The sequence below is a fragment of the Arvicanthis niloticus genome, chromosome 15, assembly GCF_011762505.2.
Source record: "Arvicanthis niloticus isolate mArvNil1 chromosome 15, mArvNil1.pat.X, whole genome shotgun sequence".
NCBI lineage: Eukaryota > Metazoa > Chordata > Mammalia > Rodentia > Muridae > Arvicanthis > Arvicanthis niloticus.
Window position 1 is genome coordinate 71,185,742 of NC_047672.1, and position 17,934 is coordinate 71,203,675.

The window sequence follows — 17,934 nt, forward strand, 5'->3', positions numbered from 1 at the left end:
ACTCTTTTCTAAAGGCCCAAGTTCCCAGACATCAGCCAAGGCTCAAGCATATAAAGGAGGTCTCCCTAAGACAAGCAATCCCAGGCCTGCTAAGCAGCTCTTCTCCACACAAATATAAAGTGAAGAAGCAAAATGTCTCTCTCCTCTTCAAGTACTTCTCATCTTCTACAGGTGTCTGCAGGGGAAATTACTGTACTTTAGGTTTCACAAAAATTGGTGTAATTAAGATACTAGGGCATACTCTTTTTTTTATATACATACATTACAGACAGACTTCCAGAATCTGACATGTGTCAATCCTATGAGAAGTGGCCAGCTACTTTCCCCAGTAGCTGTCATTATTTTACTTTCCCATGAATAGACTTAGAATCATTTTTTTAGAATTATTTATTATATGTATGTGAGTACACTGTCACTGTCTTCAGACACACCAGATCCTATTACACATAAGATCCTATTACAGATGGTTGTGAACCACCATGTGGTTGCTGGGAATTGAACTCAGGACCTCTGGAAGAGCAGTCAGTGCTCCTGACTACTGAGCCATCTCTCCAGCCCTAGAATCATTATTCTGTTTTTGTTTTTTGTTTTTTCGAGACAGGGTTTCTCTGTGTTGTCCTGGCTGTCCTAGAACTCACTTTGTAGACCAGGCTGGCCTCGAACTCAGAAATCCACCTGCCTCTGCCTCCCGAGTGCTGGGATTAAAGGCGTGCGCCACCACCGCCCGGTTAGAATCATTATTCTATACTCTCTTCTATACTGTTACTGTTCTCAATTTTGTCAGGTATAAATTAGTTAGGCCCTCCAAAAAAGAAAAAGAAAGAATGATCACTAATTTACATTTCTCTGATTACTGGAAAGATTGGTAATTCCCCTGCCTCCCCTCCCCAACATTTTCTTAATTATCATGCCATGTGCCTATGTTTCTACTTAGAGCAGTGGTTCTCAACCTTCCTAATGTTGCAATATAGTTCCTCACATTGTGGTGACCCCCAACCATAATATTATTTCATTGTTATTTTATTTTTGGTTTTTCAAGACAGGGTTTCTCTGTGTAGCTCTGGCTGCCCTGGAACTTGTTCTATAGACCAGACTGCCCTCAATCTCATAGATCTGCCTGTCTCTGCCTCCCGAGTGGTGGGACTAAAGGCGTGGGCAACCACTGCCCAGCTTCATAACTGTAATTTTGCTAGTGTTATCATAGTGTAAATATCTGATATGCAGAATATTTGACATGCAATCCCTGTGAAAGATCATGCGACCCCCAAAGGGGTAGTGACCCATAGACTGAGAACTATTGTACTAGAGTGTTTTGGTTTTAGAAGTGTTTTGATCTTTAGAAGACACTTATGTTTTTGGACAGTAATCTTCCATCTGTTCAACATGCTAAATATTTTATCTTAAAACTACTGCTTATCTTTGCCTCACAGTTGTGTTCCTAAACTTTCAAATTTGCCTTTATTCACTTTCCATGTATGTGTACCATGCTTCATAATAAGTTAGAGAACAGACGTTTATGCCTTACCTATGGAAAGCCAAACGGAAGAATTACTTGTGATTTCAGAAGCCAGGTAAACAAGGAGAAAATAAAATAAAAGATGCTGAAAAAAAACAAACAAACAATTTCTTACTAAGTTGCAAAGGCTGGTCTTGAAGTCAATTCCATATCCCAGATAGGTCTTGAAAATGGTATTTCCCTCCCTCAGACTCCTGAACAGCTGGGATTACAAGCTAAGCTAAAACTTTTATTTCACTTGTATTTAACAGGTAAAAGATTTCATTCACATACTAGCAGAAAAATTATGTATGTTATGTGTATACTGTTACGTGTATGGTTATGTACAAATAAAATGTTAACAATGACAGAAGAAATAAGAGAGAGGAATAAGTATTACTTAGTATTACTTAGTCATGAAAATGGTCCTTCCCCAGGCTCACGTGTTTTAAGACTTGACTCTAAGTTGGTAGTTCTGTTTGGGAGGTGATGGGACTTTTAGGATGGAGCCTTTCTAGAGAAGGTGTGTAACCGGAGACTGACTAGCCTTTGAGGGCTATAGTAGCACTATAACCAAGTTCCTACATCTAGGAGTACTATCTTCTACTTCCCAGGTACTCAGGTGGGATGTACCCTCCTGATCCTGCTGCCAAGGCCTCCGCACCATCACAGACAGCTAAGCTCTGCATCCAGAGTTCAAAATAAGTTTTTTCCTTAAATTGTTCTTGTTTGTGGTATTTTACCACAGGCATGCAAGTGCACATGTGTATATGTGTGTGTCACTAAACAACGGAAACCATAACAAACTAATACTAGTGTTAACTTACCTAAAAATATGAACATTGAGTAGGATTAGTTAAAAATGTACATTACAAGTTCTAGGGCAATCACTTTAAAAGGTAAAAAAGTAAAAAATGATAAAGAAGAGAAAATATTGATAATATAACATACTCAGTGAAGAGCCAAAAGGCAAAAAAAAAACCAAAAAAACCAAAAAAAACAAAAACAACAACAACAACAACAAAAAAAACTAAACTAAAAAGAACAAGGAAAACCAAACCAAACCAAACAAAACAAAAAACCCAAAAATGTAACAAATGTAGCAGACATTGAATGTCAGTAGTATAAATGTATCAATTAAAAGATTTTGAGAATAGGTAAGGAACAACACAATTACATATTGGTTACAGAAACTCACTTTATTAAGAAGGCATATACGGACTAAAAGCAAATGGATGGTGGGACTGTGTGTAGAGATACATACTACAATCTCAGCACGCAGGAGACTGAGCAAGAAGAAAGAGTTCCAGGCTACTCTGGCCTACATAGTGAGAGACCCTGAATCCCCACCCCACCAACAAAAATCTACCATTCTAAGATGAGTCAAGAAATGGCCATACTAATTCTGGACAGAACGGACTGCACAAGTAAAATGATGAAAACGGAAGGGGTTATCACAGAATACTACAGAAGTCAGTTCTCCAAGAAGACATAACAATCCATACGTACATTTAACACTAATTCATCACAACACATAAGGAAGACTGACAGAAATGGAAGGAGGGTTGCTGGAGTCCACTTACTGCAGTTGGAGATGTCACCTATTTATCAGAACCAGGTAGATGTTAGGGGCAGAAAATCAGTAAGGACATAACTGAACACAACACCACCATCAATCAACTAGATATAATGGATACCTATAAATTACTTCATGAACAACTGCAGAATACATGTTCCCTTCAAGTGCACAGAAACCCTGGCCAAGACCGACTGTATAATGAAGCATAAATACAGGTCATAATATAAAACTTAACATATTCAGAAGAAAAGAAATTACATCGTGTTTGTTATTAAACAGAAACAGGATCAAATAGAAATCAGTAATAGAAATTCTTGGAGATTAAAAACACATTTCTAAATAATACAAGTGGAGAAGAGGTATAGCCCAGTGTTACCACTCAGTACCAGACCTTGCCTAGGAGACACAAGGTTCTGGGTTCAATCTCTATCACTACACTAAGCAAATAAATAATAGATGCGTTAAAAAAAAAAAAAAAAAAAAAAAAAAAAACAGGAAAAAATTTCAAACGATTTTGACCTGCCCGGGTGTGGTGGCATATGCCTGTAATCAGCACAGGGAGGCCTGGGCTGCTGTTCACTAATGCCACCCTTCCATGGAATACTATCATTTGTATAGACTAGCTTGGTATCTGTTAGACATTCTCATTCTTCTTCTTCTTCTTCTTTTTTTTTTTTCTGGTGCTAAACCAAATCCAGGGTTTCACATAAGAGGTAAAGTCATATCCCAGAGGTTTCTGTCATGGTTTGAATATGCTTGGTCCAGGGAGTAGCACTATTTGGAGATGTGGCCTTGTTGGAGTAGTTGTGCCACTGTGGGCGTGGGCTTAAGACCCTCACTCTAGTCCTAGCTGCCTGGAAGTGAGTATTCAGCTAACAGCCTTCAGATGAAGATGTAGAACTCTCAGCTTCTGCACCATGCCTGCCCGGATGCTGCCATGTCCCCACCTTGATGATACTGGACTGAAACAGACCTGTAAGCCAGCACCAATTAAATGTTATCTTTTATAAGACTTGATTGGTCATGGTGTCTGTTCACAGCAGTAAAACCCTAAGGCTGTTTCCTTCAAAATTAACAAGTAAAAAGCCTATTGCTTCAAAGGGAAACAAATGACATAGAGCCTTCAAGCCAACATTCAGAATGTTTATTACCTGTCTTAATTTTTTTATTCTAAAATGAGGAATATGGAAATCATTCAGCCTTAGGTTGGCCCACATCACAAAAAAGGAAATGACTTTATCAATTTATGAAGTTGTAATCACAGGAAGCACTATAGAACGTAATCATATGCTACATTATAAAATGTTTTTATGAGTGAGAAGATGATTCTCAAGATTCCATTTAGTTCTGAGCCTCTTAATTCAAAATATAAAAGTTTCATAGTTAACTACCAGTGTACAACTAGAGCTCAACAGGGAAAAACTCAGAGAGAAAATAAACTAAGAATGAAGGCGATACCCCAAGTTACTCACCTGGAGTAGGCAGCATATAAACGTCACGGACTGGGATGAACATACTCTGTTACTTTAAACAGAAAGAAAGATCTGCTGTTTCTTTTCTTTCTGAGATGGGGTTCCATTATATAGACTTGACTGGCCTGGAACTTGCTCTGTAGACCAGGCTAGTCTCAAACTCTACCAAGTGCCAGGATTAAAGGCATGTGCCACAATGCCCACTTCTCTTTCTTTAACACATGAAGAATAAATGCTGTGCACTATATTAAACTCCTGGGAAATGCTGGGAATCTTAAGAGGTGGAGACTAGTAGGTGTTTATTGAGTTATTGGGGGAATGCCCTCAAATGGGTCTGTGGGATAACTCCATTCCTCCCAAGTCCTGGCCATGAAGAGCTGTCCATTCTGAAACACTCTCAGCCACCATGTACTGCTTTGTTACATACCCAAAAGCAACTCGATCAACTATCAAGAACTGGAGCCTCTGACAGTGTAGGTCAGATACAACTTTTTGCCAAGCCTGATAGCAGAGGCCTATAATCCAAGATCACACCCAAGTTCAAAGGAAGCACAAGCAGCACTCCATATCACAGACAAAACGTATGCTGGAGAGAAAGTTCAGCACTTAGAACTTGATGCTCTTGCAGTGGACATGGGTTCATTTGCCAGTACCAACATGGCAGGTCACAATCCTCTGTAACTCCTGTTTTAACCTCTAAGGGCTCTCTAGGCATACATATGCCATGGTACACATACATACATACATGGTACATATACATAAAATAAAAAAGTTTTAAAAGGCTGAACAATAGTAACAGCTCAGTAACATGTAGTGCAAAAAAAAAAAGTACCATTTTTCTCTTTTAAGAGGTGACTACCTCAAGTACCTGTTCCAGTAATAGAAAGGTGTCTAAAGAAGGGGTGAAACCTTTAAACAGCTTTTTTAAGTTTGGTTTTTAAAAAGATCATGAATTATACTATATACTTCTATGGGCTGCCTTCCTAGTAAAACATTCTTTAACCTTTTTAACATGCCTTTCTCTTCAGAAGTTTCTTTCATACACATGAGTAAGTTCTCACCCTCGCACTTACACACACCCACCTCACTGCTGAGTGTATTCTCAGTAATCTCTAAGTGAGACATAAGAACGGTTCTAGGCATGCTGAGCTGTGAGCTGAGCTCCTCCCTTAAGCTCAAAACAGATCAGTTACTATGCGGTGTAAAGGATGCCCTTATTCAGCAGAAATGGGCAAAACGGAGTCCAGAGAAGTAAAGCCAAGTAAAAAGCAGCCCCATCTGTCAGAGATAGATGTGGAAGAACCACAGAAGCGCTGACATGCAGAGTCATCTAGGTAATGACCTTTACCCCTTATAATCTTAACTTAGTTTGGGGGTAGGTTATTAACATCAAATAAAGGTTTCTGGAAAAATTTCAAGATAATTACGCGCCACTTGGGGAGGCTTTATCAATGTTTTGGAACTAATACAGGCAAATATTAGCCTGTGCAGCACAATCTCAAAGGAAAGCTTCTGTTTTCATTTCATGTCTCAGGTTAAACCCAGCTTGTCACCTTTCAAGATCCATCGCACGTACCTTAACTTCTAGTTTCAGCATTCCTTCATCATTGCTCTATGACTCCAGAAGTAAAGCCATCCTGAATAAAGGCAGGCAGGGAGAAAGGACCTAGAAAGGCTCTTCAGTTTTGTAACACAGGGTCTATGAACTCCTTTCCTGATTCACTGTGTTAAATGTAGGGGTTTTGGCATGTGAACGTGTATGTGTGTATGGGGGTGAATGTGGCTGCTTCCTACCTAGGATCTTGACAAGAGGGGGCTTCTCACAGAACCTAAAGCTCACTGATCTTGTTAGAATGGCTGAGCACCTAAGATTGTCTTGCTTCTTCAATACTGAGATTACACAGTACACCACCATGCCTGTATTTCTCATAGGTACCAGAGAGCTAAACTCAGGCCCTCATACTTACATGCCAAGACTGAGTCATATCTCCAGCCTTCAAATATAATTTCTAAGCACATACTTCTTGTGTATTTATGTGTATGTTTGAGGGTATGCCACATGTGGTGTGCATGCCTACAGAGGTCGAAGAGAGCACTGAATCCTCTGGAGCTAGAGTCAGAGCAACTGTGAGCCACCCTATGCGGGCACTGACTGGGAACTGAACTCAGGCCCTCTGCAAGAGCAGTGTTTTTAACCACCGAGTCATCTCTCTGGTCCCTCAAATGTAATTTTAAAACGCAGTATTTTTTAACATATCTGACAAAACCAATAAAAAAAACACCAAGCTAGTAGTAGGATATTTGTGTTTGCAAGTTTTTATGTCAACCTGACACAAGGTAGAATGATTATGGACTAACCTAACCTAAATTAAGAAAATGTCTCAACTGACTGGCCTGTGGGTGAAGCCTGTAGTTCATTTCCTTAGTTAGTGATTGATGTGGGAAGGCCAACCTACTATGGGTATTGCTACCCCTGGGCTAGGGTCCTGGGTCATATAAAAAAAGACTTAGCAAGTCACAGGAATAGCCAGTAAGCAGCACTCCCTCTGGCCTCTGCATCATTTCCTGCCTTCAGGCTCCTGCCCTGCCTGAGTTCCTGACCTGACCTCCCTGGATGACAGATTACAAACTGTAAAATGAAATAAACCCTTTCCTCCCCAAGTTACTTTTGCTTGTCATGGAGCTTCATCACAGTACCAGAAACTCTTAACTAAAATAGGGTGTAACCCAACAGTAGATCATGGGGTTATCATTCAAGGTCCTGGGAGGAATCCTCAGTACCAAAAGGAAAAGAAAGAAAAAACCAAGTGTTTTGATTGCTTTGCTTTCTTAGTGTTGGAAGGGAACCAACCTAGGGCCTCACACGTGCTACTCAAGTACTCTCTTACTTGGCTCAATTTCCAAACCTGTAAATAAGAAAACATCAGCTTAACCAAGAAGTGGGCAGAGAGAGAAGGCAGGACTTCACATATCATAAAAATCACTAGCTTCAAGAATACTATTGAACTGGAGTGGCGGTGCATGTCTGTAATCCCATACTTGGAATGCCAAGGCAAGCTATCTCAAATTCCAGGCCAGCCTGTACTATATAGCTGTTACATGAAATGTTGAGTAATATACAGCCCCAAAGCCCTAGGTAACAGGATCTCCACCTCACATGTCCCAGGAAAAGCTTCTGAAAGCCAACTACTGCTTGTTTCTTGCATCTACTACAAGCTAGCAACATAATACACACTGTACTATTAAACACCTGGAAACAAGCTTTTTTTGTGATTTCAGAAGAGATAATTGTGAGTAATTATATAAATCTAAAAAATTTAGCCACTATAAGAATACAAAAAATGTTGGAGTTCGGCGTCTTTGTGGAAGAGTGGTGGTCGAAGAAATACGTATCACTTTGCTTACCTTAGCACGTTTTCAACTCAAATCTAATCAAAGGCCCTTTCCCTATATCTAATTCTACAGAGGAGAACAAGTGCCTCTAGGTCAACTACACTAATATACTTATCCCAGAAAATGGAAGTTAAGTACACATCCCCTTCTACAGTTTAGGTAAAGATTCTAAGTTTTTAATTGTCAGGGTATGGGGGTAAAAGTTTGTAATTCCAGCACTGAAGAGGCTGAGACAGGACTACTGCAGGTTTGAGGCCAGTTTTGGTTATAAGCAAACAAAAAATTTTGTTTACTTATTTTTGAGACAAGGTCTCTCTATGTCATCCTGGCTGTCCTAGAGCCTGTGTAGACCAGATAAGGGTAAAGAGAGAAAATAAAAATGAATCATGTACCAGGTGGTAGTGGAGCACGCCTTTGATCACAATGCTTGGGAGGCAGAGGCAGGTGGATCTCTGTGAGTTCGAGGTCAGCCTGGTCTACAGAGTGAGTCCCAATATACTCAAAATAACAATAACAACAACCATCAAACAAACAAACAAAAAAAAATGCTTCTAATGCATTCTATAAGGCTGTATTAAAAGAAAGAAGGAAGAGATTAAATGCATGTCTCCTGATCTTACTACTATGGTTCCCTTTAGCCTAAAGATACAGCACTTTCAAGTATGTTAGGAAAGTGAGGACAATCCATGGAACAGACTGAGTGATGACACCGGAGGCAAGGAGACAGCAAGAACTACTTTGTACTCACTTGCCAAGCACCCACCAGTTCACAAGAAACCACAGGGACACAGTTATCTAGACTTTATTCATTATATCCAAAACCAGAAGTTGAAATTGGTACTTTATTAATGCAATACCCTTAACAGTACATGATTTATGGAGTATGTCCCACCTAGATGAACCCTGAATCTCTAAGCATACTGAGCAGCATTCACAGAATCAGATTTATGCAGAAGAAACTGCAAAAACCAAAGCATCCTTATTTACCTCAGTCTGGCTTTTTTTTTTTTAAATCTAGAAAAATTCTTACTCATCTATTTATGTGTGTGTGAGTGTGTTCACATGTGAATACAGGTGGCCCTAGGAGTCCAGAGAGAATCCTTTGGAACTGAAATTATTATAGGCAGATGTGAGCCACCTGATATGGGTGCTGGGAACTAAACTTGGGTCATCTGTAAGAACCATATGAGCTAACCTTTCCATAAACATATGTATGTATGTGCATGCCACAGTGCTTAAGTGGAACAGTCAGTTCTCGGCTTCCTTCAAATGGGTTCCAGGGACTCAACTCTGGTCCTAAGGTTAGCAGCAAGGTGCCTTTACCTCCAGAGCCATCTTATTGACCAATCTGATTATTTATCATGTTTTCTTTCTCAGTGATTAATAAAAGTACTGCCACATTTGTGTGACACACCTGTGTGTAGAAAAGGGGAGAAACAGCTCTCATAATAGTCTAAGACTTCTATGAACTTTTTCGACCTTTTGAAAAATTCAGCTGATGAATAAATCTGTCTTTCTAGCAGTAAACTTGACTATAATTTCTACATGCAGTGGACCACAGCACTTACATTACAGTCAAGGCTGAGGGCCAGATTAAAAATGACATGCCTGCCTCTAGTCTTAGAGATTTTCAATGAGGAAAGTCAGAACGTAAATGTTTATGAGATTAATGAAACGAGTGGTATAGAAACATGAACACGTTTAATGCATAAAAGTTAAATTCATCTGAATGTTAATGTCTTTCTTTTTCATCCTTTCAAAACTTTAAAACATTGTCTCTTCTTTTGAGACAAGGTTTCTCTGTGTAGCCCTGGCTGTCCTCAAACACAGAGATCTGACTGCTTCTGCCTTCTGAGTGCTGAGATTAGAAGATGTGATTCGCCACCACTGCCTGGCCTTCAAAACCTTTCTAAACTAAATGTCCAACACAAAAAAATAAAATAAATAAATAAATAAATAACCCAGCAATATTCTAAAAACAAATGTAGTAAATCATTCTTGGAAATGAACACATTAGGTAAATTTTTAGTGCACTGTTTCAAAGATCTGGAAAATTAAAAGGTTGTCTGCCACTTGTGAAATTTAAATTTTAAGTATGTCTGTCTGGATACAAAAGATGGGTAAGAAAGCAATGACTAAATGAGTTACATTAAGCATGAAGATTAGCTCAATTTTAAGGACTGAAAACTATTTCCTATTTTTAGTTTTCAAAAACTAGTTACAGACACAAAATCTTGCAAGCTAATCCAAGATACTATTTCATACTTGCAAAGAACAATAACCAGAAAGACAGACATGAGGATATTGTAAACTGGGATTCACATATATTTCATTATGTGGGGGTGTTAAATATACAGTTTTGGAAGAAACTCAACCAGCTAAACAATTCCAGTCATTCTGTTTTTAGTCTAAGAGAACTGGAAACCTAGGCCCACACAAAGTCACACACAAACATTCACAGTAGCATTACTGTTCATAGCGGCCAAAGGGGGAAACAACCAAATAACCCTCAATAGACTAATGAATACATCAAATGCACTCTCCACATAACAGATTATATTTCAGTCATAAACAGAATGAAGTACCATTAGCACACACTGCAACATGAATGAATCTTAAAAAGCATGCCCTCGAGGTTTGGTGGCTGTGGGAGACTGAAGAGGACACCTGCACCTGTCCAGCAGGGGCTACACGACAATACCTAACTCGGACACCAGGGGCTACACCGACGATGACAAAATTCAGACACCAAAGCAAACAAACAAAAACAGGGTGGGGGTGGGAGTGGGAGTGGGGGCAGAGCACAAAGGAAAGAAAACATTGTGGAAGACAGTCGTCACAAATATTCCAACTGCATTTAACAGACCGTCCAGATCTGTCAAGTTTCCAAAGGTGGAAGGTGGGCAACTGATCACTGCACTGAGAGGGGGAATGATCGCAAACATACATGGGGTTTCTTTTGGGGTGCTTAAGATGTTCTGCAATTGATTGTGGAACTCTGTTGCTATACTAAAAACTAGTGAACTATACATTTTGAATGAACCATTTTTTTCTTTGTAAAGCTATTAACTTTAAAAAACCCCATAGGCCACAATATTGAAACAATATTTTATACCTCTTTAGTCTATGAAGCTTAAGATCTCTGTAGTCTTTCAGTATCTCTTTATGTTTTCTAAAATTCCAAATACAAGCACCAAATCTGAAGATTTCAGAGTTTTACTTATTTGTCCTTAAAAGAAAATAAATGCATAGATAATAAATAGTAGAAAAACACTCTGAAAACTTGTCTGTTTTTCAGATTCTACCATCTAGTTTCAAAATGTTAGACTAGATAGAAGACAACTATACCTATACATCACCTATTTTCTCTCCCAAGAACTGTAATCTGGCTTCCTTCTATATCCTAACCCCAAAATGCTTTTTTCTAGATAGCAAACCTGTCAAACAGAGTGGGTGCTTTCTCAGCTGCACCGTGCCAGGCCTTTAAGCACTATGATTTAGCTCTACTGACAATTCCTCTCTCAAATCCCTCCCAGGCTTCTCAGACATCCCTGGTTCCTTTCCTGTCCCTCTACTCCTGACCACACCTTCCCAGGAACAACCACAACACATTTTTAAGGTCTACCCTATTCAAGATAATGCTAGCCTGAATCAGCTTAGTCACTCAGGATGCTCAACCACCTCCTCCAAACTCACGACTGCTACCTATATGATGCTCCATACTTGTACCGGACACTTCATGGGCATTTAACATAACTGGGACTAAACTCCTCTTCTGAAACTTTCTCCTAGAATCGTATTTGATCAGCCCTACTTGTCTCTTTTCTTATTCTATCACCCACTGTACTAAATGGTACCTTCTAGCTTGAGGGATTGCATTCCAAGCCACAATATCATGTCCATACCTAGTAAACATTAAGACATCTCTCCTTTTCCCCAGTCAGGTTATTTAGCCCAGGCTAGCTTTCAACTCAGGATCCTCAGTCTTCTGAGCTCTGGAACCATGAGTGTGCACCACTCCCCTGGGCTTGAGGCTTCAAATACACCGTGTATACTCTAGTTTTACTGGCTTAATTCAGATAAAGCCCTTTTTGTCAAACAACTACCTTACTTAAGACATTCTACTGCCTGCCCTACAGAGATTCAGAGTAGTATCTTTCAGTTTCTCTACCAGAACATATCTGAATAAGATAAGGCTTACAGTAAGTAATCTTAAAAGGCAGGATGGAAGGTAGGGTGTGAGGAAGGGAAGACCACAAGGATGGTAAACTAGCATATTTGTTATGCTCAATAACCTCATGTTTCCCTGGGACCCTAAAAGGTATTTCCAGCCTGTAGCTTCCACATATACAACAGGGTAAGGAAGAATGTGGCCAAACACCAAACTGTAAACTCATTTAAAACATAATGAGATTTTTCTGGAGCTTTTTTGGTTTTGTTTTGTTAACTCAACTGCATGGTTTTCCAATGTGAATTTATAGATGACAACTTGGTATTGCAATGTCAGGGCTGGGCATGCCTGCTAAGGATCAGTGTACAATGACCGTTATGGTCCTACAGAATACTACAGAGTAAACACAGTAAGACCCTTCACCAAGTGGAGGAGGAAAATAAAATGGAGTCACCACCACCACCCTCTCCTCACAGTTCAAAACCTACCTGCCTCAGGCATCACCTTCTGTCTGCATTATATATTGGTTTTCTGGTCCTCAATACATGGTTCAAGGCTGCCTCTCCTCAGTCAATTTCAGGGAATGGGTATGGACTAAAACCTAACTCTGAGGGTTAGAGAGTTGTTTCAGGCTCCATTAAGGGCACTGGCTATTCTAGAGGACCTGGGTTCCATTCCAGCACCCAATGACAACTCTCAATTATAACTCCAGTTCCAGGGAGTTATGGACCCCATCTTCTGAACATCAGACATGCATGTGATACACTGACATACATGTAGGTAAAACAGCCATATACACAAATAAAAATAAGAGACAAAACATAACTGTGAAATACTGATGCGGACCATCATCTTAGTCTGAAAGTTGAGAATAAAAATCAAGTTCCAGTCCTGTCATAAATTAGTTTATCTTATTAGCAAAATTAGCATGTCAAGCATAATGTGGCTGGCTACAAATCCCTGGTGACTATGTTTCTCCTTCTGAGAGAACAGGTACAACTGGCCAAGGACAAGAATAAACTATAGTTAACTCCTTTTCTCCTCCCTCTGTCCATCTTTAAGACAGGATCTCAGTTCTCACATAAGCTAGGCTTATCTGAATCTCACAATCTCCTGACTGCTGGAATTACATGAAAAGACTACCACATGCCTGTGCAGACAGAAAATCTTCTATCAACAATAGTAACCAAGAAATTCGTGCCAGGAATAGTGGCAAATATTCCTAGCACCTGAGTGGTAGAGGCAAGAGAATAAGCACAAGGTCAGCTTAATATACATAGCAAGTTCAAAGCTGGCCTAGGCTGTATGAAATCCATCCAGACTCAAAAAAGCCAAAATGAGAAAAAAAAAAAAAAAAAAAAAAAAAAAAAAAAAAAAAAAAAACCAAAGCAAACAAGATACAATTTTTAAACCATTAAATATAAAGATAATTATAATATGTATTTATACTGACAGTTGTATAAAGTAACTTTTTAAAGTTGTAAGCATATATGTTTTGTATCTTCTGAGTACTTCCTGTACAAATACATTAGGAATAAACAATGTAGAGGCTTTATTCATGTTAATCAAAGTATATAACAAAAATACAATAGACTAAACATTGCAATACAAGCAAATAGTTTAACTATAATAGTCACATTGTGGCATGCTTAAATTATTCCTAGAAAGCAGCTATAATTAATAAAAGACACCAAAATCTAAGCTTAAAAAAACCCCCAAAGACAAGAACATACATAACACAGGTACGGCAGCTCATACCTTTCATCCTAGTACTGGGGAGGCTGAGACAGGGCTGCCACCAGTTCAAGCCTGGGTCATAGAGTTCAGCTCCCTGCCCCCCAGAAACAAAACAAAACTTCCAACTACTTACAAAGGCATACATATGTACTTATTGTGACACAGACTCATTACAAACATAGGTACAGGAAGAATAATGGAAGTAGCTCCACCCTTAAAATAGGGCCACTACAGAAGCCCAACCCATCTCCCCAAATATAAAGAATTACTGATTATACCATTACTGTTAATAATTATATTCTACAGTTTGCAATTTTGAAACTATTACTTTATAATGAAACAGTTATATGTAGTGGTGATATTACTTTTTAAGACTCAATTCTACATGAAGAGATCTTAAAATGGATATTTAAATCCACTTCAGAATTTAAGAATAACAAGTTAGAATTTATCTGCTCATCTATGATTCTCTTTCCATGACAGAAGACAGTTCCTTTCCAGCCTTCTAGTCAAGGGAAAAAAGCCGAGGCAACTGCCAACAATCATAATTATAGCTACTGCTTATCAAGTCAGGAAATTAAAAAAGCAAGCCCTATAAAAGAATAGCTTTAGTCATCAAATCTCTCATGTAGAACTACCCAGCTATACTTTGGTATTATGGAAGAATGGGAACACATTTGGTCTTTGTGAAATGACATCTCCAATAGGAATCCCTGACTCATCTCCAAAGCATGAACTCCAAGGCTACATCCTCTGTCCAAAAGTGCAGGGACTGGGCACCTGTCTGGATGGCCTGCATTATCAAACAATGATCCTTGACAGAATATGTCCACGCCAGCAAGATGACAAGCATGCCACAAACAGCCAGGGCCACATGGCCCCTTATATGACCAAGAAAGCCATTAGCTCTAAATACCCTAAATAAACTATTTTCTTCTACATTTACTACAGACCAGTAAAAAGAGGACTTTTTCCAATTTTTGCAAATCATATCATTCAAAAGATAATAACCAATCAAAATTCGATGGTAAGAAGAGGGAAAAATACCTTTTCCAAAACATCTAAATATCAGAAAATATTTAAAATAAGGAATAATTGGACTTTGATCTACATTTTCAGTCCTCACTATAGCTTGTTCCTAATTTCTTTTTTTATAAATTTTTAAGGTGGAAGTCAAAAAGCCCCACAATACTCCTAATACTGTGCAAGGCCAACGGTCTACTTCTCAAGCCATTAACAATTTTTACACTAAAGTTTTACTAGGCAAAAGTCTCTTTAAAATGTGAAAACCCACTTCAGTACTAAAAATCTCTTCATTTGCACTTTGAAATAAAAACTAGCTAACATTTCGTAGCCACTCACTTTTATAGCTCTCAACCGCATATGGTTTTTCATAACCAAATTTCAGATGAACTGATTATTCTTAGACGTGCACCTTGTCCAGAGCAAATTTTTCCCTAGCTCAGTTGTTAGTCCCAACCCCCGCTAAAGAGCGAAGGACTTCCCAAAGTCCCATTTCCTTTTCCATTCCCCAGACCTCCAGGGTTTACAACGCCCCAGTCTTGCGCAACATCCGTAGGAGCAGCAGCCGCAACCACCGCCTCCAAAGCCGGGAAACAACCCTAGAGGGAACATTGTCCAACAGAAAAATAAAAGGAGCGGGGAGGGGGGTGATGTAGGAAGTCAGCTTCTGGTCCCACGCCTTCGAAATTGATAAACCCCCCCCCTTCCAATTACACACCTAGAGAAATTTCACGTACTAGACTTTTAACTCTCACCTCCACTCACTCAAGCCTGCCTACACAAGCAGAGGGCGGAAAGGGGGGTGGCGGAAAAGAGGGGACGGGAAGGTTATCTCCCAGTCCAGGGCTTCAGCCCATACAGTCGCCTCCACCCGACCAGGACTATTGTTCCCAAGTTCCCCACCCCCACCCCGGATAGGAAGTGATAGTCACATCCCCTCCGGCTTCTGCAATATCCCCTCAAGTCCGGAGTGAGCTTCCTTCAGGATAACCCCCATCCACACTGACCCCCACCCCCACCCCCTTCAACCTAAAGTCACACGGCCTCACAAACCACCTCAAACCTGGATCTCGGGAAGAAAAGAAACCTGGCCAGATAAATAGAGAGCAGGTAAACCGTGGGATTGCTTATGGTCAACCCTCTGGCAAGCGGTGAGATAATAACCGTGAACTCGGGCACCGCGTAGTCCTGCCGTCCACTCGGACCAAGGCCGGCATCAGTACGGGGAGCCAGCGAGTTAATGCTCCGTCAGTCTCAAGCCTTGAGCTCTGCCGGCCGCAGCCAGACAGGTCGCCTCGACCCTCCCCGGAGGGGCAGGCGGGGAAGGCAGGCGTGGGAAGGCGAGCCCGCACCCCAGTCGCCGCCGCCCGGCCCGGCCGGGCAGACAATAGGTAGTCGCGGGCGGCGGGGCCGGAGCGGGCTGGGCCCGGCGGCCGCTCCCTTCGCTCCCGGGCCGGCAGGGCGGGCGCAGCACCGGCCGCGGAAAAAAGAAGCTGACCTCGCCTCCCGCAAGCTCGCGGACGGCGCTCGCGGCTGGGCGCGCGCCCCGCGCCCGTCCTCGCACCGCACACAAAGCGCTGGCAGCCCCGACCGGCTGGGAGAGGCGAGGGAAGCTCGGCGGCTGGCGACACGAGGCGCCGGCAAGAACGGACACTCACCATGAAGTCCCGGGCGAAGTTGTCCTCCCCATTGTGGTCCGGACTCTTCATGGCCTGGACCCTCTGGATGAACCTCCTCAGGATCTCCACTTGCTCCATCCTCCCGCGTCCTCCCCGCCGCCCGCCCGCGCGCCGCAGCGCCCGCTCCGTCTTTCCCGGCTCGTTCCGGCCGCCCTCCCTCCCCGCCGCGCGAGGCGGCTGCGGCTGCGGCTGCGGCGGCACCGGCCCGGCTCCCCGCGCAACTTAAAGAGCAGCGCCGCTTTCTCCACTACCAGGCGAGCCGCGGGCTAGCGCCGGCCCCTACCCCCAGCTTGCTCCATCCTCCTTCCCCGCCCTCCTCACTCCGAGCTGCCGCCGCCGCCGCCTCAGGAACACGGCTCTCCGTTCGCCCTGCCCCCTTCCCGGTTCGGCCTCCCCCCCCACCCCCCACCAGCAGCCGCAGCCGCCTCTCCCCACGGGCGCGCCCCCGCCGCCACCCAGACGCGCGGGCCCGTACGGCGGCCCCGCCCCAAGAGCGAAGACCAAGCCGCCCCCGCTCGCCACCCGGGCCCGCCCCCTTCTGCTCTGAGTGGCTGGGAGCCGCTTCCGGGGCGTGGCTGTGTCTGGGAGCTCGCCGCTCGCTGCGCTGAGGTTGGGTTGTGGTGGAAGTCCTGCGTCTGGAAGCCCGGCCAAGCCCAGTGGGTCAGACAGTAAACTTCAGATGGGGCTTGCGGCCTCCGGGTCTGGCGGAGAGGGAAAGCTGATTCCCAGAGTGCTTCAGCGCCACCGCCGGCCGTGGGCTGGGACTACACGACCCCGCCTGCCGCAGTGCTGGGAGCCGGGTGGGACAGAGGTATGCTGGGAACTGTAGTAGAGCCTTCTCCACCTTCACTGCCCGTAGGTGCTCTTCTGACTTATGCATTGGTGAGGGTCACCCAAGGCTTTGGCACTTTGGCTAGGAGAAGCCAGAAGTTTCTTCGGTGAAAGGGCTTACTCTTCGCAAACATTGTAACCCCAGTGAGTGAAAGCTTTTAATTAGGAATACGTTCTTCACATTACACCCTTTTTGCCAAGAGGAAGGTAATACAGCTTCCTATCTTTAAATCCTCACGGTTTCAGAATTGAATGAGTGACATTCTTTCGTAGAATAGAAGTTGTGACTCTTAGCAGAGAACATGCTGATGCAATCTGTCCTTTCATAAATAGAAATGATTTGCCCAAATCTCACCCCACCCCCACAGCATACTCATGTAGAGTCAGAACTAGAACGCAAGTTCTTTTACTTTGACTCTAAAAACACACACTGCTTCTCGAAAAGACGAGAGTTTGCGGTGGTACTGTTGCACAACTAAGGGATTTGATCCATGGACTGACTGTGGTCACCTACACCCACAAACAAAAAACATGTTTTCACAGAACAGGTTGCC

The 17,934-nt window shown here is 42.2% G+C and overlaps 2 protein-coding genes across 5 annotated transcripts in view; one reads left to right on the plus strand and one right to left on the minus strand.

The window, feature by feature from the left end:
* Positions 1-16,788, minus strand: part of Ptpn12 (protein tyrosine phosphatase non-receptor type 12) — a 70,538-nt gene extending 53,750 nt beyond the window's left edge. For 2 of the 4 annotated variants that reach the window (XM_034519538.2, XM_034519537.2), the window contains exon 1: positions 16,529-16,788. Coding sequence is in view for 1 of the 4 variants with exons in the window: in XM_034519537.2 (XP_034375428.1) it covers positions 16,529-16,627 (99 nt within the window). In the remaining 3 variants the exon portion in view is untranslated. The other 2 variants (XM_076913149.1, XM_076913150.1) reach the window with 2 other exon arrangements.
* A 262-nt stretch (positions 16,789-17,050) lies between these two features.
* Positions 17,051-17,934, plus strand: part of LOC117720487 (sperm motility kinase 4A-like) — a 45,432-nt gene continuing 44,548 nt past the window's right edge. Inside the window, exon 1 of the mRNA XM_076913152.1 lies at positions 17,051-17,360. The gene's annotated coding sequence lies outside the window, so the exon portion shown is untranslated. The remainder of the gene's footprint in view (positions 17,361-17,934) is intronic.